This window comes from Convolutriloba macropyga, chromosome 3, assembly GCF_964194025.1.
Source record: "Convolutriloba macropyga chromosome 3, txConMacr16.3, whole genome shotgun sequence".
Classification (NCBI taxonomy): Eukaryota; Metazoa; Xenacoelomorpha; order Acoela; family Convolutidae; genus Convolutriloba; species Convolutriloba macropyga.
In genome coordinates, this window is record NC_134470.1 from 26,204,433 (window position 1) to 26,230,006 (window position 25,574).

General features: G+C 37.7%; 2 protein-coding genes across 2 annotated transcripts in view; both read right to left on the bottom strand.

Moving 5' to 3' along the window:
• The window catches only part of LOC142336105 (uncharacterized), a 211,573-nt gene that overhangs the window by 148,719 nt on the left and 37,280 nt on the right, over positions 1-25,574 (bottom strand). The window lies entirely within an intron of this gene.
• On the bottom strand, positions 9,143-23,255 carry LOC142336960 (uncharacterized). Its single transcript, XM_075385957.1, has 6 exons — positions 22,902-23,255; positions 15,377-15,532; positions 11,424-11,684; positions 10,963-11,179; positions 9,866-10,082; positions 9,143-9,373 (listed from the first exon to the last, which is right to left on the bottom strand). The coding sequence occupies exons 1-6, from the start codon at positions 23,002-23,004 to the stop codon at positions 9,308-9,310; spliced, it is 1,020 nt and encodes a 339-aa protein (XP_075242072.1). The 5' UTR covers positions 23,005-23,255; the 3' UTR covers positions 9,143-9,307.

Consider the following 25,574-nt stretch of genomic DNA (forward strand, 5'->3'; position numbering starts at 1 on the left):
TTTTGAATTAATTTGGCTGTCTTCTCAATATATATGTGGGGGTTGGAATACTTAGCTAAGACACTTTCTTTCTATAAAAGTATGATATATTTGTGTCCCTACATCGACATATTTTTTTTAAAAAAAACCAAATAACTTAAGAAAGGCTCCTCGCCAACACTGGGTAAGTATTCGAAGTGTAAGAGCCCTCCCAGAACTATTTCCTAATAAAGCATTTTGTAATTTTCAAATTATCAATGAAGTATACACAAAAAAAAGCCGAGAAAAATTATTAATAAAAAAAACAAACAGAAAGAGAACACAAAAAACTAATGCAAAAATGGATGAGTCAAAACACCAGTCTACCTTCCATATCAACAGTTCCCGTTGAAGCACAAAAAAATTTGCGCCGCCTAACTAGACCTCAGCATCAAATGGAGAAGATGCAACTTCTTAGGATAAAAGAGCTCATTTTAGTTTTTAGGTCTAATACGATGAAAGCTTAGCTGTCCTCTGTTCGTGCAGATATTTTTGATGCCAGTTGTTTCAGCGCTTTTGAATCTGTTGGGTCAGCACCACCTCAAGCGAAGACGGGTAGACGAAAATTTGTTTTCATGACATCAAATACCCATTTGTCATTTTTTCTGTTTAATAGATTATGTTACTTGTAGGTTTGCTACTACTTTCAGAGCAAGTTTTTGAGAACGTTTATATCAAAGTATGTTATAGTAAACCTTGATTCCCACAGTCCGTTGGTCTTGATATCTAATCCTGCATCATCATAAGTTTTCCATGATTTACGCGCAAAGGTTTCGAATTGTAGCAGCTAAGGATTAGATTTGATCTTATCATCATGACAAAAATCACTGAAGAGCCTTGCAAAGGAATAGCGAAATTCATTATGTCTCATGTAGTTGTGTTGTTTGGCTTTTTGTTTGTCATTGGTCTTTTGGAGAGTGGAAGGCGTATTCCACAGTAAATTCTCATTGGATTGGCATACTGAGGGCAATTTTACAGAATCCCAACAAAATTAAAGTGCTGTGTCATCACGAAACCCACTTTTTGTTATGTCAACGAAATACAGTTTCAATTTTACAGCCTTCAGGTTTGATATTTTTTCACTAGCTAAGTCAAGAGAGCACATCTCATTCTGATTCATTTCGCCCTTAATTATTTGATTTTGCAATTGAATATCAAGCTGTTTCTCCATTTTTATATCACAGAAGACTTGTTGTTGCTATATTTTGGCTTTGGGCAGAGATAGGTATAAGGAACTTGAAAGTTGAACTGATCACCCGTTTTCCTCAAATGGTTTTTCAGGTTTAATAGCATTCCCTACCCTATTGGCAACAAAAAGATGTTCTGTTTTTTTTGTCTGCAGAATGTTTTACTGGATTTGGTAATAATTCATCTTTGATTAATTTCTCAGATTCTTTTACTATGTCTTCAATATTAAGAGCCGTACAAGCTAGGAAAGTGAATTTAAGATATACCGGTGAAATCAACAATTTATAAACATTTTGATGTAGAGCATTGGGATGAAAACCCAACTTTTTTAACGACCATCTCTCTAAAAAACTCTTTTCTACGTAATCAGTAACTACTACACTGTTAACTAGTCTACAACCGTCAACTACTTCCACTTCATCGTGAACAAAAATCTAGAGAGTTCTTTAAAAAAGATGTTCTATGGTAATAAAATGGCCCTTGGAAAGATGGTAGCCAAAAGGAAGATCTTTATTCCAAACAGTCGAAAAGATATTGCACGTTATCAGGAGATCCGACAGCGTTACCAAGGTCCACATGGCACTTTTTAACTATAAAGGAATCGTCGAAAAGTTAGAAGGATAATGGCAATTCCACACATTGACATTGGAAGAAGTTCACTTTGGATTATACCATCCCGCGAGTTTTTTGTTTGATAGTAAAACAATTGATGGTTCACTATATGTATTACATTTGAAATAATAGATATAAGGGCATAAATTTTCGATGTCTCTTAAAAAAGATCCGATTTCGTATTTCCGAAAGTTGGTAATCATTACGAAATGCCTTAAAATCTGTTTTAACATACTTGAGAATACTTATTCCAATAATCAGCCTTAGGTCCCCAGTTCCTATCGGTCATACACCGGGGCCTTTATCAAGAGCTATCAGCCGACATGAATTATACGAGAAATCAAAGTCAAATTAGAAGTTTCTGTGCGTATTGCTAGTCCAGTTATCGCTTTGCATAGATCAGTCGAGTTAACAGTAAAGGATGCCAGAAGCCAACGCCATTCGCTGGCATCAAAGCTTGTAGAGCAATGGCTTCCATGAGAATTCATGGCAAATTCTCTAACTATAGAGGCATCGTCTTTTTTTACAAATATCGAAAAAAAATTAAATTTTATTGGGCTGTTCTGGATGTATCTCTTTTAAGACATAAAGGACTGATCTCTCGCAAAATTGGTCAGTTATAGAAAGCAAACCACGGTTGGCTTCATGTTAAGGTATTGAATGGCGTTTGAAATTTTTTCTGTAGACTGTTATTTATCAAAATCGTTTGTATTCATCAGCAGGTCGTTTTTTTATTTCTGTTCATACGGTCTTGAAGAGCTAAGGCTTCAAGAAAAACCGAGTCTATTTCCCACGTTATTCATTGATCTGAAGGTCAAGCAATGTTTTGTTATTTGAGGCTCCATCCTCTGTTGTTGTTCGGGCGATAATGAGATGGGGCATCACCATTGCGCCGTTCTTTGCCGTTTTCGCGTAGGAATCAGTTAAAATGGCAGACATGTTTTAGTTCAAGTTATCGGTGGACTTAAAGTCAGTATTTTTTCCTGGCAGCTTTAAAACGATTGCTTTCTAATGAGTAAGGCGTTTGTAGATGACCTTCTTGAGCTCTTGTTTGAATTCTTCGAGGTTAGGCCAGTAGCTGTTGTGTTCAGATCAGGCTTCCCTAGAAACTTAGGATGATGACTATTAACCATTGCATGGTTAAGAGTTGTCGCGTGTTAGGAATTTAGAGTGGCTTTCGTTTCGCAGCTTACTCAAAGAAAGTTCTCATGACGTTCTTGCTTAGTATTGAGTCCACTCCAGTTAATGTGCTGCTAAGTGGCACCTGATAACGCAAATACCCTCCACCTCTGAGATGGATTGAATTTTTTGTGAAGTGTGACTTCTCGGACATGGTGCTTTGGATATTGAAAAGGGAGGCTGTTAGTAGTCTGAATTCATATTACTATTTAATGATTGAAGAATTCAATTATGCGGCTTAAAGAACGAGCATTCATTTGTTTACCGTAGAAAATGAAATTTATATTTTTTCTACAGATTTGATTAACCGAGAAGTAGGGGACTACGTGGAAGTACTATGAAAGTATGGGTATAAAATTTAAATAGTTGACTGAGTAAAACTACTAATTAATTTATAAGGAGCTTAATTTTGATTTATAAAATCTTTATTTAAAAAGGATCATTTGTGGAGCCAAGAGTTTTTGGTACAAAAAAGAAGCGAGTATAAAATTTGTCAAAGGGTGTGTTTATCAACTGTCGCCAGTTTTTTGAAACTTCAATTACACTTGCTTCATGATTATTAAAACCAGCTATTACAGTTAACAGTGTTTTGTGTGTACTGTTGGAGTTCAATTTTTTGTTCTATACTGTCGGAGGGTCATGGTCAACTTCTCAACGGTAGAACCTCTTTAGGAGTGTATCGTCGCCTTTTTTACTTAGCAAACATTTACTTTCTCCGCAATGGTCCAATGATCAGTCTCCCCGAGAAGCCTGGATTCCTCTTCGGGCTGAAGCGCCGGCTCCATTTAATCATTGTTATCATTGTAATGGCGTTGTGCTTTTTAAATGAGGAGCCGTTGTGCTTTTTAAATGCGCCGGCTCCGCATTTAAAAAGCACAACGTCATTACAATGATAACAATGATTAAATGGATTCTTATTTGTATAATTATGAAACAATTGATAAATTTGACATTAAAATAACAACATGGTGATTTTGAAAATTGGCGGGTGTCTCATAGTGCTTTTTGTTTTGGGTCCCCTCACTGGATCGCCAAAAAGGATCTGAAGAACTAACATATTAAGTAGAGAGCGCTATTTGATAACTTTATCACAACTTTAGCTCAAATGTCAGGTAATTCTGTTTTTTAAATGACTTTGTTTACTAATTTTTGATAATTTGGCATCTAAAGTAGCAATATTTTTGATACGAAATTTATTTTGCATTATCAGGTGCATGTTATTTCCACCCACTAAAACAGCTGTCATGTTTTTATAGTATTATGAGTTATATAATAACACATGCTCTGTAACTGGTGCTGCAAAATTTACTAGATAGATTATAGAATACATGCAAATTTTTCCAAGAAATCTCCGACAAATCCTTAAAGACGACAAAGCCTACATTTCGCAAAATCAGATTTTTATTTTGAGCATTCCTGTTTTGACATAAATTTGCCCCTTTTTGTGTAGCAGCATAACCTATAGTTTCTTTCCTTCATTTGATTTGCTTACTATGCTGTTAAAAACGTTATTATCTTATCTATATTTATTCAACAAAAATCGCTGGTTCGGTTATTCTAAACGGTTCAGACTTTCGTGCGTTCGTATCCAGACTTTCGTGCGTTCACCAGACTTTCGCGCGTTCATGTGCAGACTTTCGAGGGTTTTTTCATGTTTCCAGACTATGTAATTTTGAGCGCAGAGAGATGCCCCCTCGTGCGTTCATCCTCGGCCTGGACGTACTTGTTTCCGTCTAGGACCTGAATCTGGGTAAACAACCGGCCAGGTTGACACTTGACTCACATAGGCGACTGCTTTAAATTAAAAACCATATTGTGCTGTATTCGCCCGTATTGAATGTTTCACTGAGCTTAAGCATGCACTTTGACAATCTAGATAGTGCTGCTGAGATTTGATTAACACATATGCTAATCACGTTAATCCAAATGAAAAAGATTACCAAAAAATGATACTGAAATGGAGAGAAAAAGGCGAAAAGCAGAGAAGAGCTGCTGGCAAACTCCAAATTCTAAAAAACAACACCATTTTTTATTATTTCGACTGTCTGCAAAAAATCTTTATTCGAAAAACGGCGTATTTCAAAGAAAAAATTAACAGATATAGACACAACAGAAATAAATTTGCTGCAATATACCAACTAATTGTCTTGATGTCTGACGAAGTACTTCCGTTAACCTGTAATAGCTCGACGGACACTGCAGTCTGTTTTCTTGATGATACCGAAGAGAAAATTTTAAACAATTGAAAAAGAAATCCCATTAGTAATTGACAGTGTCTTAGGTGACAGCCATCCTAAGATCAACATTACTAACAAAACGAGCTTGAATTTAATCAGCAGGTCTTCTCTAGTTCATCTTGTATCCCAAATGTCGAACTTTACTTGTATGCTCGGCGCAAAACCGCTCAGGCCTAGGCCTCGACTTATGAAAAGACTTTAAAAGTTTAGTAGGCGGGCCAAAATTGACTATAATTACACTGTTAAGCTTCCTAGTTAAAGTCGAACTAATATCTTTTCATGGGTTGAGCTAAAGTTTTCTCACAACAAACAAAGTCCAGCTAAGATCTTTTCATAAGTCTGTTTTTATCAGAATTCGAAATGTTTATTTTTTTTTCTGCTTCTGTACATACAGAAGCAGAACTCGAGCAAGGCTAAATAGCTTTGCACCAGAGCACTCCAACTTAAGAAACAGTTGGAAAACTATCAAGAAAAGCCATAAGAAATTTGTCAAACCTTAAGATAAAAATTTATGTCAGCTTGAGTATATTACCACATTACTTGAATCAATGAAACCAGCTAGCTTAAGTGTATTGGTCCTAGTCCCATAAGCGATGACAAAATTTGGGCGTTATTCAGTTTGTTTTCCATTCCAAAATTATGAGCTATCTTTTTTCAAAAACATGAGGTTATTGAGGGATTTGTGGTTGTTCTGATTCGTAAAACATGAAGGAGCATACACGCTGTTTACGTTATATGCAATATTATTCAAAAATATTATGGCAAAAGGCAGACTGGTGAAAAGACCAATGATGGACCCATGAAAAAACTTTAACTCGACTTTGTTTGCAAATATTGTGTCAAGTTTAAGTCTAGCCCATATTTTGGGTCGAGCCGGTCTTTTGTAAAATTTTGGGTTCAGCTTGAGTCTTTTGCGAAAAATCTGAGCCGAGTTAAAGTCCAGAATGTCTTAAAGTCAGGCTAAAATCTTTTAAAAATAGCTCAAATGAGTCGAGTATGGTCTTTTCATAGTACATTTTGGTCAAGCAATGTCTTTTCATAAGGCTGTACCTACACCTGAGCAGCCACTTACTCAGATACTCCCTTTAATTAACGAAGAAATTTTTTTCGTAATTTACTACCAGGTTCCCTAGTTAGAAGTCAATTTCCGGACGTCTTCATGAAAGCTGTTGCAAAAACTAACTAATCTACAAGAGTCATATCAGAGCCACGATGATCCACGATACTATCGAACTCTTTCATTTTTTTTAAAAAAAAGTAAATGGAAAAGTGGCGACTGAGTAAAAGACTAATAGCAATAATGAAGCTGCTCGAAAATCGTCAATATGCAAACAGATCTTCCCATACAACTCATGGAAAAAATGAATTTGTTTTTACTGTTGCAGTTAATTCTCGGCTGCTTTTGATAGGAGTTCTCGCTGATAAAAATTTATTGAAGCCTTCTCCGTTAAATGGGAAAACCAGAGCCTGTTTACATGAACTACGCCAGCTTAATAGCCTTCATTTTTCTTTTGTATAAAAAAAACAAATCTGATAAAAAAAACTTGGCTGCCTTTTTACGACTAGGTAACTGTATATAGTTCTCTTTTAATGGGAGCAAGAAAAGCAGAGCAGAAAAATTTCAACGAGTGCAATATGCAGCCTGTAGATTTGTTGTATATTTTGAAAAAGTTTGAATTTCGAAGTGAATATCGTTACGATCTACTTTTAAGACCTTACTCTAACTCACCAGCTCCTGCAGTCCGTAAAGATTCACTTATATCTTCGAGGTTTGGTTTAGCTGCAGCCTCTGAACAAAACTAGAAGAAACTAATTATTGTTGAAAGTCAAGGCGTCTAGAGCCATATCCTCAATTGGATCTAAATTGTCAATCTATGCCACTAAAATTTGGAACCAGCTACCCCATTACATACGTACAGAACGGTATTTGGCTAAAATCAAATGAAATTTTAGGCAACGATTATTTCTTTCAGCTTTCATAGCATAGCCATAAATCCCCGGCATTTGCGCTTTTTACAGGTTCAATATAAAAATTCTGCCTAGATGCCAAAATAGTCTTATAATGAATAACTAGAAAATGAGAGGATTCAATGTTGAAGAGTCAAAGCAACCATATCGGAAGATAATTTCTCCATTGTTTCCACGGAATAATATTGACAGTAGTTTAAGCCTGCGAACTTGACGTAACTTTTTTTAAACACAGAAAGTTGAAGTGAAGCATTTGAACAAGGATGAAATCCATCCAAATCCTAACGATATTCGTGACCTAGCTGGCATCAGGATACAGATTGGCTCTGAAGTGTGAACAGGTACAGAGGCACACGACGCAATCGCTCACATTGAGCACAGGAATAGTTGGAAGCAGCTACGATAACCCATGCTCGGTTAGAGCTGAAAGAGATAAATCAATGGTTCCTAATGTTCTGGGTTAAAGCTGAAGAATTATTGAAATACAAGCTACCATTCTGGATCGAGAAGAGGTGTCATAAGCCAAACAATCACTGACTGACACTTTTGTCAGCTCAATTTGAAGACAAGGTTATGTTGATTACTTAAATAAGTGCACCGTATCGGGAGATAACTGATGTTGGATGTTTATATTATTATTGGTTTAGGTATTAAGGAAATGATAAAAGATCTTCAACAGATTCAGGGAGCCTCGACTTCTACTAAGACCCAATATTTTCATTTACTCGATTTGATGACGTGCTTTATGCTCTAAGACCTAATCTGGGACTTCGCTTTAGTTGTTTGTGGGTTTGTTGTTTTTAGATTTCAGAGCTGATAGCAACGAGCTTACAGACAGAATTTACAACATGTGTCTATTGTAGTACACAATAGAAATTGTTATACCAACTCCAAACTTCAAAACGTTTCGGTTACCAATAGTCCAGGTTCAGAACCGTTCTACTCGTTTTTACTCCCTGTCATAAAAGATAACGTTAACAAAAGTTATCTAAAATTAGAATGCATCAGGATTAAAGGTCCTGAAAACAATGCTAAGTGTCCCCCGGGGTCGAGGTTTTGGCGAAAAAATAATGTAAGAATTGCGTCGAATAGCGGTGAAAAAAATATGTTTCACCCCAATGCGCCCATAAATTTTTGCGATCAATGCGGTGAAAGCGCTGACTTGCGGTGAAATTTGCGGTGAATTTAGCGCTGAATTTTTATAAGATTTGCGATTCTTAGTGGTGAATATTTTTCAGCTTTCAACGTGTTCACCGCTATTCTTACATCCTTTTTGCAATAGTTTCTGCGATGGAGATATTTGGTTATTCTAGCTGTAAATTTTTCGAAAGATTTGCAATTTTTCGCTGTGAGTTTTTGAATTCTTTTCATCGCATTCACGGCATTCAACGCTAAAAATCGCAATTCTCAAATCTTTTTGCCGCATTCACCATATTTCTTACATTTTTTAGCCATTTTTAGCGTTCAAACCTCGACCCGGGCCAACATATCCTTTCCACAACTTATCGAAAGAGAGAAACCAAACAGCAGATAGCAAAATGCAAGAAGCCTTCTGGTTTTAATTCCAGCCATTTTGTTGTCTGATTGTATCAAATCGCGGTTCAAGTTTTCCAAAGTGTGCCCCATAGACGCACCAACTCTGCAAAATAGACGAGCCACGTTCTGCCCGACACTTGCAAAAAAAAAGATCATAATAGGCGAGCTATTCTGCAACACACACTTTTTAAACATTTTTTTTTGCACAGATGATGTTTTGAATAATATTTGGAGCACAATTTTCTTTGAGTCCTATATTTTTCTACCTTTTTAATCATCAATAAAGAATTCTGGTTTGTACATTTCCATAGAAAAACTAGTTGCACTATTTTTTGAGCTGGATTCCAAATTTAGCGCTTCAGAAAAGTCTTTGTTGACACCTGAAGCTTCTTAGGGAAAAAACATTGTTAAGAAACAATTCTATTCAATTCTGCTCTATGAAGAATTCTATGACATGTGCGCATAATTTATAAAACAGGTGAGAAAATAGATTTTTGGAGATCTGCATCGCTGAGTAGTGGTAGATTGGAGGAATTGACGAGGGGGCAAATGGGCAAAAGGGAGAATATTCATTTCAAATAGTTGTTCACGTTCGTGCATTCTGGAACTGCGCACTCGTAGCTCACAAGTCCTTGCTAAAAATAACAAAAGCTGAAGATAAGATACAAGTGGGATGTCAATCCATATTTTTGAACATCGCTCGTAATGGAGGGGGAAAATTTTATTTTTCATGATGAAAATTTGAAGTTCTTCTTTAAAAATATAATTCTGCTTTAGCTGGGTAAAACGAAGTAAAAAGATTTTCTGCCGTTTCACAGCCATAAACGCATTGAATGGACCCCATAATTTGAAATGATGAAGCAAAGCTATTTTGCTTCGGGATAGTAGACGCAAAACAATCAGTTTAGAATGATATATTAAAACCTTAGCAGCTGCAGTAGTTAAGCATGCCAAAGCTTTCTTATACATAAAACCGACAAATCGACAACCAAACCGAACATTTCGAATTTTTAAGTTCTTTTGGGTATATAATAGGGTATATAGGAACATAAGTTAAAGGCGAGTTTGTAAACTGTCTCTAGGAGGACAGAGCTGCCGAACATTAACAAAGTCAAACTATTACTGACTTTGATGTATGACTGTGGGTCTTTGCGTGTGACTCTGCGCATGGTCTTGACACACTTGCCAAACTTGTTCATGCACTTCTGGTCAGTGGGTTCCTCACACTGGCCACAGAAAGAGGTGTCTGGCTCATAACCACAGGCCAGACAAGATGTGTGGACACACTGGTTACCACCACCACCGCCACCACCACCATCCCCACTTCCACACATCTCGTAAGGTCTGGAAAAACAAAAGACTGCACTGTTTTTAACTAGAAGAAACTTTGATGGTCTTGCTTGGATCTGCTTCCCAAGTAATCAGCACCAGGTTACTTCACTAGTAGAGATCTAGACTTATGACCGCTAATTGTCATGAAAAGAATGTGGCTCGAATTATGAAAAGAATTTGTCAGTACTTTAACAAGGGTACTCGACAGTGTCCACTTTTATCCTCTACCCTTGACTTTATAAATATTCTCATGAAATTGAGGCGTCGACTAGGGTCATCTAAACTGGTCAAAGAATTGCGTTCAATAGAGGTGTACAAAGTCCACACAAATCTTGCAATGAATGAGTCGACATTTTTTTTGACGAGTGCGATAATAGCATAAAAAATTTTCTGACTCGTGTAACATACTAACTAATACGTGACTAACGCGAACAACATTACAAATTTGGGCATTTCGTGTAACCCATTCTGGTGTTCTTTCTGGTTCCCGTGGCTTCATCTCTAGATTCAAGCAGTCGAGCTTCTTGTATAGTCTACGTGACTCTGATCAAGTTACTGAGAAAATATGGTTTTAATCGAGAACCGCGCAACAGGTTCTTGATGAAAGCCGATATTACGAAAAGACTTTAGCAGGATCGCGTAACCTTGCTTGAAATGTCGAACTTGCAAGTTTGAAATCTGTCACTGTCTATAGGAAAATCTGACATTGTAGAAACTGAGACCTGGTGTCTTAACTTAAAATTCGTCATCTTTATCTTGTGCATAAATTACATTTCGTTGTTATCTCTCAACATTCCAGCATAATACCTGCGTCGTAAACGAGCTGGAAAAATGATTTTAAACAGAATTAAGATTTTTGCATTTCGAAATTTTATTGGCACTTTGGTTATACCTGAGAATGTTTTTTGCTGAACAGATTGCCCTGGGGTTGTCAAGACAGAACTGGTGTGAGCACGGAGGTTCACACTCACTCCACTTCATCTGGTTCTTCGTTGTGAAGATGCTGCCCTCTTTTGCACCTCCTCCCGTAATGCCAGCATTGCCAGCTAGGAAGCCGTAATAGCCACCCTGCGCCCACATGTTGTTACTGTCATCCATTTGAAACGCATCTTAAAAAGACAATAGGGAATTAGACCTCAATAATGATTCCCGAACTCAAGAGTGAAAAAGTTCATCAAGAAGTCAAAACATGTTCTATAACAATAGCGCAAAAATGGCCAATAGAAAAATTTGCCCACACGTTTACAATAACTGCCTCAAATTTCGATCGAGAGCAATTAAAAATTTTTACTACCAAAAAATCTTGAACATTTAAAAAAGTTGATTCTGCCGGAAAGTTATCTTCGCACTAACTGTAAGTGTCCTCTGTGATGATGTCATTATTTGCGTTTGATATGTGTGAATGAGGTTGTTTGTTGTTGAATGGTTTGCGACCCAGTTGCTCCCTCATCTCTCCTGAGACCACCTCCAACATCTGAATCTTGCTCTCAATCAAGTCATTCTGGAAGTTGCGCACTCCCTCCAGCCTGGCACAGTACCCATACCTCGGAATGGGCTGGTCACTCTGGTAGGGTATCGGCTGTGGCTTGCAGTAAAGGTCAAACCCACACTGACCTGATTCAAATTCATCTAATGAGTACTAAATGTGATTATTGAGACTGGAACACCCAGGACCGAACTCCAAAAGTTTCCATTCAGAATTTTTGATTGAAAATTTTTGATCAAAATTTTTGATTGAAAAATTTGAGTTATATAACTCCATCAAATATCCGTCAGAGTTCAAATACCAATGATAATAATCCGGGGCTAAAACCCAATGTTAAAGTTTAGACCACTTTTTCAACAAAAATTCGATATTCAAAATTCTTAGAACTTAATGCTGCCTAAAGAAAGTAGAGAAAGAACCTTACAAGCTAAAACCATATCCCAATTGCCCTCTAATGGACTGCCTTATTCGTTAAGATATTTTAATTTTAAACTAACGAAAACTATTTGAGAAAAACAGCTGCGCACTTGGCATAGCTGCCTTTCATGCGTGCTTCAGAAGAGACGATGGAGTAATCTACGGGAAGCATTCAAATTGGGCCACGAACTGCCTGCGCAATAAGCTTTAAAAATTCGTGACGACAAATTTAAACCCGGGTTTAATATTTTCAAAAACTGTTTCAATGTTTATGTTATTATACCCGCGTTTTCGGTCGTTGATATTCGCATGGGAATAGGTTATTAATTTATTTATGACAAAAAATGCATTTGATGTCGACTCTTAATAGGCGAGATGAAATGATAGAGGGGTGAAATGATATAGGGGTTAAATGATAAAGGGTTAAATGATAAAGGGGTTATATGATATACGGGTTAAATGATATGGGGTTAAATGAATCGGGGTGCAAAAAAATTAGGACCATTCAAGAGATGCTTTGGGATATTAACCAGGTGATAACTTATTGACCTGGAATTTTAAGTAAATTCCATAAACATACAAGGAAAACTGAAAATTCTCAATAGCAAGTTTGAATCACAATTTCTGCCCAAAAGAGCCTGAACGGATTTATATAGTTGTTTACTTTCAAACATCTGAGCTCCGAAAATGTAAATTGTTTGTTAAAAAACAGATAGCTGTGTTTCTTCTAACGACGTAAATGTCTACTGGAATTGATGAAAATCTTAATACACCAACTTTTTTTCAGATTTTTTCCAAGTCCGGTGTCCGGTATCGTATAAAAGTCCATACAAGCCTAATGGATAACATTTTGTTTAATCTTGTTGCTATAAAAATGCCAGCTCAAAGACGTGGTTGCCAAAAGGTTATTTTTTTAAATGGGCACTTCTGATTACAAAATAGCCAACTAGACGCATAGATGGCTTTGAGCTGTGTTTTTTAGCTCAATTTCAATTCACTTCTTCTCTTTTGATTTTCGTCTCCACAATTATGTTCATCACAACGTTTCTTCGTAAATAGCAATTCAAGTCAGTCATAACAGCAGCTATCACATGGGTGATTCATACTAATAAGAACGAAACCAAAACTGTGACTTCATGTGATGTGTGAAGTTTTAATGAAAAAGGAAATCACGTTAGGACAAATTTTAAAATACGAAACAAAGGATTATATTTCGATAGAAAGTTTTTGAGGAATCTCATCACAGACGCCACATGTATTCACTGGACGGCCTAACACCTTCAAGAAAATAATTTTAAAGAAAAATTGCTTTGAATATGGAGATAATTAATGTATAAAAGGCATAAGAGTAGCTGCGCACTTGGCATAGCTGCCTTTCATGCGGGCTTCAGAAGAGACAATGGGGTAATCTGAGGGAAGCATTCAAATTGGGCCAAGAACTGCATGCGCAATAAGCTTTAAAAATTCGTGACGACAAATTTAAACCCTGGTTTATTCTTTTCAAAAACTGTTTCAATGTTTATGTTATTATACCTGCGTTTTCGGTCGCTGATTTTCGCATGGGAATAGGTTATTAATTTATTTATGACAAATAAGGCATTTGATGTCGACTCTTAATATGCGAGATGAAATGATAGAGGGGTGAAACGATATAAGGCGCAAATGATAAAGGGTTTAAATGATACAGGGGTGCAAAAAAGTAGGACCATTCAAGAGATGCTTTGGGATACAAACCAGGTGATAACCTATTGACCTGGAATTCTATGTAAATTCCATAAACATACAAGGACAATTGAAAGCTCTGAATGGCAAGTTTTAATCACAATTTCTGCCCAAAAGTGCCTGAACGCATTTACATAGTTGTTTACTTTCAAACATCTGAGCTCCGAAAAAGTAAATTGTTTGTTAAAAAAACAGATAGCTGTGTTTACTCTAACGACGTAAATGTCTACTGGAATTGATGAAAATCTTAATACACCAACTTTTTTTTCAAATTTTCTCCAGGTCCGGTGTCCTTTATTGTATATAAGTCCAAACAAGCCTAATGGATAACCTAGCCAACTAGACGCATAGATGGCTTTGAGCTGTGTTTTTTAGTTCAATTTCAATTCACTTCTTCTCTTTTTCTTTTCGTCTCAACAATTATGTTCGTCACAACGTTTCTTTGTAATTAGCAATTCAAGTCCTTCAAAACAGCAGCTCTCACATGGGTGATTCATACTAATAAGAACGAAACCAAAACTGTGACTTCATGTGATGTGTGAAGTTTTAATGAAAAAGGAAATCACGTTAGGACAAATTTTAAAATACGAAACAAAGGATTATATTTCGATAGAAAGTTTTTGAGGAATCTCATCACAGACGCCACATGTATTCACTGGACGGCCTAACACCTTCAAGAAAATAATTTTAAAGAAAAATTGCTTTGAATATGGAGATAATTAATGTATAAAAGGCATAAGAGTAGCTGCGCACTTGGCATAGCTGCCTTTCATGCGGGCTTCAGAAGAGACAATGGGGTAATCTGAGGGAAGCATTCAAATTGGGCCAAGAACTGCATGCGCAATAAGCTTTAAAAATTCGTGACGACAAATTTAAACCCTGGTTTAATCTTTTCAAAAACTGTTTCAATGTTTATGTTATTATACCTGCGTTTTGTATTAGGACACAGTTGATTTTTGATGAGGTATTATTAATATCAGGTCGAACAACAAATTTCCGAAAAATAATTCCCCGAGGAATACTCTACTTACGTACCTTTTCAACTAATTTGTCAGTGTATACAATCGGTACTTTTTGATTTTTCTGTGGTAACAACTTTTTACAGCATCAGTTTACCACATTATTTGGTTCGCTTTGTAAACCAATTGATTAAAAAGTGATCTTGTAATAAATAAAAATTTGTTCATTTTTGCATCCTTTGAAGATTCTCAAAACTTTCGGCAAAAGCTGGGTGATAGAAAAAGGTCGATTATGCAATCTTCTACAGTTCATTTTTCAAAAAAGAAGTATTGTATTCGTTAGCTTTAGAGCGTCACGAAGCTGGCTTATGCTAACATAGCCAGCAAATTTCCGGGATAACTGCGAAAAAGACCCAGTGAACAAAACCACTGTCCCAAGGATTCCGGTTAAAAAATAAGAAGGAAAAGAGCGTCAGACGACAAAACAAACAGAAAAATCAAGAGCACTACAGTACAGGTTTGTTATGCAGACAGCTTTGCAGCTATTATAAAAAATGGTTAAAATGAACGTCTAAAAGAGCCTGCTAGCGACTCCAGGCAGGGATGGGGGTACAGGAAAGGGCTTCCTTGTACAGAGCGAATTTTATGTGGTGAAAACTTCCAGCAGCATACAAAATTTAAAGGTAAAAAATATGGGGTAAATGAAATGCGTGTTCTTTTACCGAATAGGTTGCGGAATCCACCGCACATCTCGCTCTCAGTGGCTGCACATCTGAAGCAGCACCCACACACATCTCTCGCATAGCCACACTCCCCACAGTTCAACTGTTGCATCGCCACCAGACACTCACTCTTGTCACACGGAGGACAATCGATCCCTAAAGTGCATTTGTATACTTTCATTTTCGTTTAAAGACCCATTTTTTGTTTAAAGACCTAAAACTCGATGCTTTAAAGGTTTAAATACATCGCATGTGTATGTTGAACCCAGGTCAAGGTGCGGATTATTGATCAGACAAAAAACAGGTGAAGTGGGTTTTTGATTAAACAGACGAGCCCCCTGGTTAAAGTTAGTAAAGTCTGCCTAAAGTCTGATCATTAAGAGTCATTGACTGGTCATTGGCTATTTGTACCCTTTATTGGAAAATAGTTGTCTACGGCATAATTGAGCTCAAAGTATAAGACGTCAACCGCAGCAATAACAACTTTAAACTACTGCTTAAGCAATTTGATTGCTTAAAAGGACAACAAACATTTTTCCATAAGGAAGCGATGAAAAAACAGTCAGCAAACCTATGCTCAGATTTTAAAATGTGAAGAATGTGTGCGAAAAGTGCGCGTTGTTAACCTATTTCCCCAAATTCTTCAATAGAAAATCTTCTAATAGGAATGTTTCATTTACAAAAAGGAACGTAGAGGAAAATCAATCATCAAGGACAAACACAAACTCACAATATAAAACTCGTTATAAAAAAAATAAAGTGGTATACTCTCGATTACGCAAGTTCTGATCATAAAATGGAGCCTAAACTAAAGTACCTCAACTAAGGAACACTATTGCACAGTAGACTGCTTGACTTAGGATTCCGGCGAAGAATTCCAATCACCGAAGAGATAGTGAATACCAAAGTTTATACTCTCACTATAGTAATATTGACAAAAAATCAAAAAACTCAGGCTCGGCAATGTGCGTTTGCACAAAATGTTCCGGAACCACTCAACCACGTTTTTGGCATAATTTTCAAATAACTGAGGATAGATAGCATTATTTCATAAATTCACATTTTGTTCGAAAACAATTGGTATATCCATTTAAAAAATCTCTTTAAGCTCAAACAACTGCGCAAATTAAATAACAAATCAAAAGAGGGTCCATGATATCTGCCATTATAGAGAGTGGGAGACATCACGCACAACCAAATCAAAGAAAAACAAAAAGCAATACTGACGACGAAAATCCAATATATATCTATTGTTTAAATTAAAACAAAACGAAAAAGAAAAAAATCATATAAAAACTAATCTAAACAAAGTGACTCGAAGTCAAGAAAACCATTAGCTATCGACCTAGACCCGTCAATGGCTTCCTTTATATCTTCATGCGAAGCTAATGAGATCTGACACTATCCAGAATGCCATAAGACAGCACAAAGAACAAATACAGGCGAAAATTAAAAAAGCCAATTTAATTTTGCGACTTAAAGTTACAATCTATCACTAAAAATCATGAACAATTGCGCCATCTTTCAATGTCGATAATGCCAATTGTGGCTTGTCCTTAATGTGTTATTAATGCGCTAAAGCGGACAACACACAAAAGAGAACCTCAAAAAACGAAAATTTCCAAAAAAAAGGTACAGAAACTCGGAATATCAACGCCGAAAACCACTATTTAAATGATAATACAGTAATGAAGACTACTTTCTGATTCACCTTGAAGAGTGCAACTTTTTTTCTCTCTGCAATTAGGCTAGAAAAATTGCAGAAGTATAGTTAAAGTAGGTTTTTTCAACTAATATCTTAAACGATAACAACTATAAGCTTTCAACATAAAACTAGTAAATAAATTTACTTGTTACCGCTTAGCAAGCCAATTAGAGCCATTTAAGATACAAAGTGAGAAAACTACAAAATAACAATAAATACATGTAAAACTCAAAATTTCACAAACAGTTTTGCGTTAAAGGTGTTGAAGCCAAAAAACCATATGCTGGTGAGTGAATTTTTCTCTTATGTTTGTTAGCGTAGATTTGAGTTGTCAGAGATTGAGTTTGCACTTCGTCATTCTGGTCTTAAGCTAAGATAAATTACAAACAGGAGGCCAATTTTTTTTAAAAAAAAAATAAGTACAGCGGCACATGGCAATGTGGCGCTGCACTTCTACTGCTTGTCCTTCCGAAAAATTTCAACTGTTAACGTGGTATCTAACATGACAAAAAGTATATTTATCGAAATTAAATCACGGTTTTTGAAAACTTGGAATATATTGGCAAAAAACCATTAAGTGGAAACTGAAGTAATAGTTTTTAATACCTTCTCAAACACCGAATTAGAATACTTAGTTTCAGTCATAGGACTACAAAAAGAAAATAAAAAAACATATAGGACCTCTAATTAACTGAACATTTGTCTAAAAACAGACTTGCCTTAAGTTGAGACAAATAATGCAAAAAATTTGTTTAAAAAAACAGGCCTATAAAACAATCCGAATCCTTTTTCATCACAAAAGTCAATCATGAAAATCAAACTGTCTTTCTTATCGCTGTGTGGTTGTTAGGGAACAAAGTTGATCAAAAGGGTTGCGTAATGGTCTTTTTTGACAGAGAAAAATCCCAATTCAGTTGATATCTTAATTTGAATTAGCGAAGGACCGCTAAATTGTGAATTCTAAAACTCTTTTGAATGATGAAAAAGTAACAATACCCCTTATCTGAGTCGGAAGTTTTTATGACTGCACTACCGGTCAAAGTGGATAAAATGCGCCAAATAATTTTTGACGCCATTTTTGAACGAGAGAAAAAATGCTGATTTTTCAAAATGCAGTTAAAATTTTTGTTAAAACAGTTGGCTCAAACAGTTTAGCAACTCTCATTTATCATTAAAAGTTAAATCAATGAGACTATCATCATCAGGCTTTTCAGTCGGGGTCGACTATTACCCGCCACCACTGTCAAGAATAAGAGCTCTTCATTGCGGCCGGCGCATAGCAGTTTCTTCGGCAATGGTGAATCACACTTTATTCCACTTTTGTGAGACATCCTTGGAAGCTTGAGGTGATGTTTCAATTCTTCGAACACGATGCTTCTCCAGATGGTTTTTACACCATCGGGTGGCCGCTTCCAAGACGGCCTCTTGACCAACTCAGGGTTGGCGTTAGTGAGACAGTCCTCAGGCATCCTAAGAACGTGACCGAACCACCTCAATCGGCTGCGTTTGATGGAGATGTCGAGGTTGCTGGTAACTGTGGGGTCTCCATGAGTTCTTCGCCGGCACCTCTTGTCGAATCGCATCACACTTTTCAGCTCTGTGGCGCGGAACAGCCAAGTCTCAGAGGAGAAGAGAAGCACACTGGTGAAACAAGCGTTGTAGACTTGGATCTACAAGGAGATCGGAAAGTCTTTCATGCACCAGAACTTATCTAGGTTCTTGTAACTCTGGGCGGCTCGGCCTATGCGGGACTGCACTTCTCAGGCTATATCGCCGATTAGTTGGAACGAGCTCTCCAGACATGTGAAATGTTCAAGCAGGTTTAGTTGGGCGCCGTTGCAGGAGAGGGTGGCGTTTTCTTGGTTGATGCAAAATTCAGTCTTCTTTACGTTGGATTTTAGGTCACAGGACTCGGCCTCATTGTTAGGGGCTTCAAGTAATCTTTAGATGACATAAATGTTGTCATTGACTAATGCGATATCATCAGCGTAGTCAAGATCTGCTCCGGAAATTTCGTCCAAAATTACCAGTTCAAAAAGCGGAAATCATGATTTGGGCGATGTTTAAGTTGAACAGCAAAGGGGCTAAAATAGAGCATTGGCGAACACTGGATTTGATGTCAAAGGACCGCGATGTCACCGTGCACACTCTTATTGGACTCCGCCTCTCTGTGTACATCAAGCGTAGCACAAACATCACTTTGTTGGGAAGGCCAACGCTTGCAGCAATCTACCATATGCAGTCGCGGTTAACGCTGTGAAAAGCTGCTTTGAAATCAATGAACGCCACAGCTGAGAGGCGGTGAAACTGGTTTCACTGCTCAAATATTAGTCTAAGGTAGAACACCGCGTTTGAAGCTTGCCTGATTCTTTCCCGCGAGGGGGGCATAGGCTTGTTCAAATCTCTTGCGCATCATTATTTCAAGAAGCGCAATGTTCAGGGGATAGATGCCATTACAATTGGAACAAGGGGCCTCGTCTCTTTTCTTGTGCACAAGGACAATAATGACGTCTTTACAATCACTGGAAAAGTCTGTACCTGTCCATATCTTCCCGAACAAATCTGAGAGAGGTGGTGCGAGCTCGTCGGCTGCAAACTTAAAAAGATCGGGGGCAGCTGATCGGTGCCAGCAACATTGCCTCCTTTCAGTGCTTTGAGCACAGGGGTAACCTATGCACTACTGGGACAGAGTATTCGGCTTTGGCAAGGACATCAGAGACTCGCGGATTGATATCGGCTGAGTCGTTGGCAGGATTGTTCCGGAGTGACCCAAAATATGCTGCCCACTCTTCGATCTTTTCATTGCTGTCAGCGATGGCTTGGCTTTGCCGTTGGAATTCTTCAACACTTCGCTGCATCTGGAGCATTCGCCAGAGATTGATCTGATAGTCTTGTAGACAATGCGGGTGTTGCCGATTTCATCAACCGCCTGAACTTCATCGGCTAGTCTTCTGAAGTACGCAACTTTGTTGGCGCGGACACTCTTCTTGACTGCTTTATTGGCACTTTTCATCATCTTTCTCGAGCGGCAATTGGCGCTCTTGGCTATGAAGGCTAGAGATTTTGGCGATAGCCAGGGCTTATGGGCCGGTCCCTTCTTTGGTAGGGGTCTTGTTGCAGCTGCTGAAATCTCATTGCAGATTGAGGACCACGCTGTTTCGATGTTGAGGTCATCCAGCGATGCTGGGAGAAGCGAGTGGAGAGAGTCCCTGTAGCTGTCAAGGACAGCTGGGATCAGCAGGGAATCCATGTCGAGTTTGATCTGGCGGACCTTCTTGGTATGGGCTTTCAGCTTGAAACGGATTTTGGCCATGAGCATCTTAAGATATGAGTCGAGGACAGTTTTGTGCCGTGTAGAGGCGACATCAGGGACTGCCACCGTTGTTTGACCAAAATGTAGTCAATCTGATTTTTCGTGCGGTGGTTGTTGGAAATCCAGGTGACCAGGGCACAGGGGTTTTTCTTGAAGGTTGAATTTGTGACAAGGAGCCCTCTAGCCAGGGCCATCTGGGCTCGGCGGTCAACGTTATCATTTCTGCCACCCAAAGTGAAACTTCCGGTGGCTGCATCTCGGTCAGGGGAGGCGCATCTGTCCTGGCGTTCAGTCACCGGCTAACAGCAGGAAGTCTTTTTTGGGATTGAGTCTAAGAGATTGTTGAGATGCATCTGGAAGGTTTCCTTGAAGAATGTGTCAGTGTCTTTCGTGGGGCTGTAGATGTAAACAAGACAAATGGGCAATGGTTTTGCAGAGAGTCTCAAATGGCATAAGTGGGCAGCAAAGGGGCGCCAGGACATCACACACTTGGCTAGCTTCAGTTGAATAGCAATTCCGACACCATGAAGGCCACATTTTTCTTCATCTGAAACGAAGAATTTGTATGAGGGCACATCGTTTGAGTCTTGGATGACGCATTCATTGTATCCCGGGAAACGGGTCTCCTGGTGGCATGCCACTGTCGCACCGCGGTTGAACAGGCTGTCGACGAGCAAGGGTTTGCTTTCAGACTGCAAAATAAAGCGTACATTCCAACTTGCGAGTTTGATTGTCTTGTTCCAAGGTATGGGCGTGATGATGTTTTAATTTCGCTGTCTTTATTTGTCTGCCCACTGCAGCGTGGGTGGACATCCAAGTTCCCGCTGGGAACGTAGCTTTATCGGAGTAATCTTTATTTCGCGTGCCCTCTGGGCCCCCACTAACATTTTCATCGTATTTTAATAAAAATTGGTCAACATTTGCAAAAATTGTGAAAAGTGTGAACTAAACGTCTAAAGTTAGGCCAACTGTCATAAAATTTTGAAGCCCCGTAACTCATTGGAAAAAACTGTATTCGATTTTTTTTTTAATTGTACGCGCTACAAGCTTTCTAATGATACTACTCAAAACTTTGTACTAAGAAAAAATCCGCCGGCAAAAACTCTCCGAAAAAAAACAGTTGAGCAGAGTTCCTCTCCCACTAAAGTGGATCGGAAAAACAAACTGCAAGTCGCTCTGATATATTATTTATAATCTCAATAAATAATAAGTTTTTGTATCAATAATTGTTGTCAACGTTTGAAAACGATCTGTGAGAGCTTTATGTCGAATTCGACTTAACTCAATAAAATAAGTTCTGAAAAAAGGGAGAACAATTTAAAGAAAAAATGGCAGGTCTAAAGTGATCTTGACAGCAACCAAAAAAAAATTCTTTGATAACTTTTTTTAAAATTCTTCTCAGCAGTTTTTGGAAACGGCCATGACACAAGAGGATCAGTTGTAATATGGAAATGCTGATTTCAAAGACATTTATTATTGTTAAATACGTTGTAATGTGATTCAAAATTGGACACAATGATAGCTTGAGTCCAAAAAAATTAGAAAAAAGTTTTATTTGAACCACTCTCTATCGACAATTATCAAATTTTTCTTTTATTATTTACAAATTGATATTAATGTCATCCCCCTTTTTACCTTTCTCGGCTTTCAAATTTACGTCAAAATTACAATTGAATAGTTGTGGAAAAAGGAGGTAATTACACCGTATATTAAATTAAATTTCAGACCAAATTTACACTTTCGGGAAAGCAGAAATTTACTGTCCACAAGTATGTGACTTTTTTGATGCGGTTTTTTTAAAAAAAAAATTAGCTGTTATAAGAGAGACGTGGGAGTAGAAAAACGAAAGCTCCTTAAACTTTGCTTTTTTAAAAATTTCTATTGAAAGCATGAGAACATGGAATTTGTATGCATAATAGCACTTGTAACCTATCGTCATCTCGTTAAAGACTACAATTCTATAAGCTTGCAATTTTGCAGGTAATTTAAATTTTCTCGAATTTCTCATGATATGTTAAAGATCATTAATATGTAGTCTTACATCAGTCAATTTTGATAGCTTCCTTTACTGCCAAACCTGCATGATTATTTGTTTTCGTTTTTTTTCATTAGATGTCCATAAAATATTTTCGTCGATTGTTTTATTGAATCTAGTAACTGTTTAACCTGGATTTATTGAATTATTCGTTAGCAAAACATAATGATGTTTGTTAACTACAAAAACTCCCTTCCTCTGAAATTTAAAGACCAGGTTATCCGTTTTAGTGAGATTTAGCCAAACCCATAGAGTCGAATATGATATTGTATAGATCGTAAGGAAAAGTTCCTGCATAGATCCTGCATCATTACCAAGATTTCCATAAACGCTATATGACTAGCTATTGATGAAAGAGTTGCCAAGAATTGTTCCTTCCCGGCTACGGATCCCAACAACTACCACTCTGGTCCTTTTGCCCATTTGGGTCGTGATCGTGTGCGTGTGTGCGCTTGTGAAAGTGGACACTTACCGTCATTGTTGTTGGCAATCGATGGTGTTGGCTGTATAATTAGCGTGAGTGAAAAAAGAAGAAGCGCCGCTCTTGGCATCGTGATTTGATTTTGGAGCCTCATCTCATTTGGAAGAGTAGAAGAAGAGCAGGCTGTGCTTGCTTTACTAGTCAGGTGAGAAATAATAGAAAGCGACGCTGGATGATTTTGATTGAAAAGTGGCGGCCGGTTGATGCGATGTGGCGATCGAATTAAAAGCGAGAGAGATGCGTCGAGTGCTGCTTTGTATTACCACACACCACCACACATCACTACATACCACTGCACACCAGTAACACACTGCTGGTACTATACCAACTAGTAGCACTGTTGCTCTGCTTCTACTAATAATAATAAAAATACTGTTGCTGCTAGTATTGACCAGAGTGTGCATATGAAGCTACAATTCATTGTAGCCGACTAAAAAAAAATAAAGATTTTAACCGATTATGAGATAAGGCCAAATATGAGTCTGGGTTCTAACTGTCTTTACTTGAAAACTAAGGAACCCGTTAAAATATTATGTTAAATTTATATTGTGTTGTTCATTAAAATGTGATGAGTCGATGTTGGGCTATTATTATAATGCTTTGATTTGGGAAGAAAGATAGTTCTTCGTTATGCTAGTTGATTAAAATTTGAGGAATTATACTTTAATCTGTCCCAAGCAATATGCGTTTTCAATTCAATTTCGTTTATCAAAAAAATATTGATATTTGGTTTTCGGTTAAGCGCACTGGTAAGTGTGCGTTGTGCGATGATGGCCAATGAGAGGGGAGGAAGTACCTGCTGATTAAAGTCGATTACGAGACAGGTACTCTTAATCAGCCAAGCATCACCTGCCCCACACACCACACTTTCTCTCCATCCATCCATCACACACAATCAATCGTCCAATTAAGAATTTACAGTTTGAATTTTACAGTCACAGCCACAGTCACAATAATTTATCACCAGTTGTCGCCTCAAACAGTCATAACTAGCAATAACCAGCTATTACCACACTCTCACTCAATCTCACACAATTCACTTGATTCGATCTATTGTAAATGTTCAATTAGAGCTTACATACCACAATCACACTTAACACAAGAACTCAACTTGTCGGATTACAATAAAGTCGTAACAGGTCCAACTTGAATTGATAAAATCTCCCGCGAGTCTTTTCAACTGTTCTTTTTGCTCATTAGTACATATGTGCATAATTCTGTCTTTTTACGGCACTTTTGGTGCATTGATGCTCTGCGTGACCCGCTAACACTCACTTGATAGGAACAACATGCATAGCAGGTGAACAACTACAAAAACAACACATCACACCAACATCTGACTAAATAGCATTATGGTATTACCTCAAACTGAAAGATTATTAGTACGCTAGCACCGGTACGAATACAGGTCGAAATGAGGTTTAGCCGACAAGGAGAAAATAAGTAATTTAGCCGATACATTAAATCTGATTTGTCGGCAAATCTGAATGGCTAAAGTATCACTAGTTTGTCAAACCATTACACATGGGGTGTGGTCGGGTTGTGGGTTTAAACTGTCATTTTTTGGTTTTCGGCTAAGCCCCCTGTCGGCCAATTAGGCGATCTCCGCTAGCACTAACACATAAACGCAAACACGTCATTTTTTATCACGCATACTCGTTGCTTAATTAGGACTGCCCGCTATGCAGTGGCCGTGTGGTATGTTCGTTGTGAAGTGCTCTTATGATAGAATGTTTCCAAACTTCCCGCTGCCAAACCCACTCATATGACTCATTAGAAATTCAACTACTTTTGGCACTCAGAAGTACCACAAAAAGATTTTCAAAAATTAGACTAAATTTAGACTGAAGTAGTTTGAACTGATATTTCGCGATGTTTAGTAAATTCCATTGTAATCGTCAAAAGAATTTGCCAATGTTTTGGCGCACCAAAACTCTGACATCATTATGAGCCAGCACCTCTACCAAATAAAGTGCACCCCTTAATCCACTTTACCTCCCCGGACCCTCGTTCCATAGTATGTCAGTAATGAAACATTGTATTCCAATTGTATATCGTCGGCCCAGTACTGTATCAGTGTATCGTAGGGGTATCCTGGTACCCCATGATGTGCACTATAAGTCCCATAGATACTTTTTTCTGAAAATAGGCCGTGCATCCTTGATTTTGATTCCCATGATGTTCATAGCAAAATCATGAGAAATTGTGAAAATTTCGGAAAAATTTTGTAATTTTGGGCGATGCAAATATTAAGCATCACAATGACTTACAATCTAAAATGACTTACCATGCAAGAAACGTATTAAGATTTTTAAAAAATAGCCACCAAAGCCAGTAAATACAAGGCGAGTGCCTGGAACCTGTCGATTTGGGGATTTTAAAGAGTTTTATTTTAGATTGAAATGGAAATTTGTTTGTCTTACAGTTTTAGCCCAATGAAAATAGAAACAATACTGGGCCGACGATATACAACTGGAAAAAAGCAACTGGAATACAATACAACGTGACTCCAAGACGCAAGGCTCGTGCAATATAGGCGTAGAACTTTGGCACGATAAACGTCACAGTACCCATTACCCCCCCCTATTTTGATACAGAACTGTAAGCAGTGAATAGTTAGTATTCTGTTCAACTAATTTAAAAGAATTGAGCTGAACTCTGTGT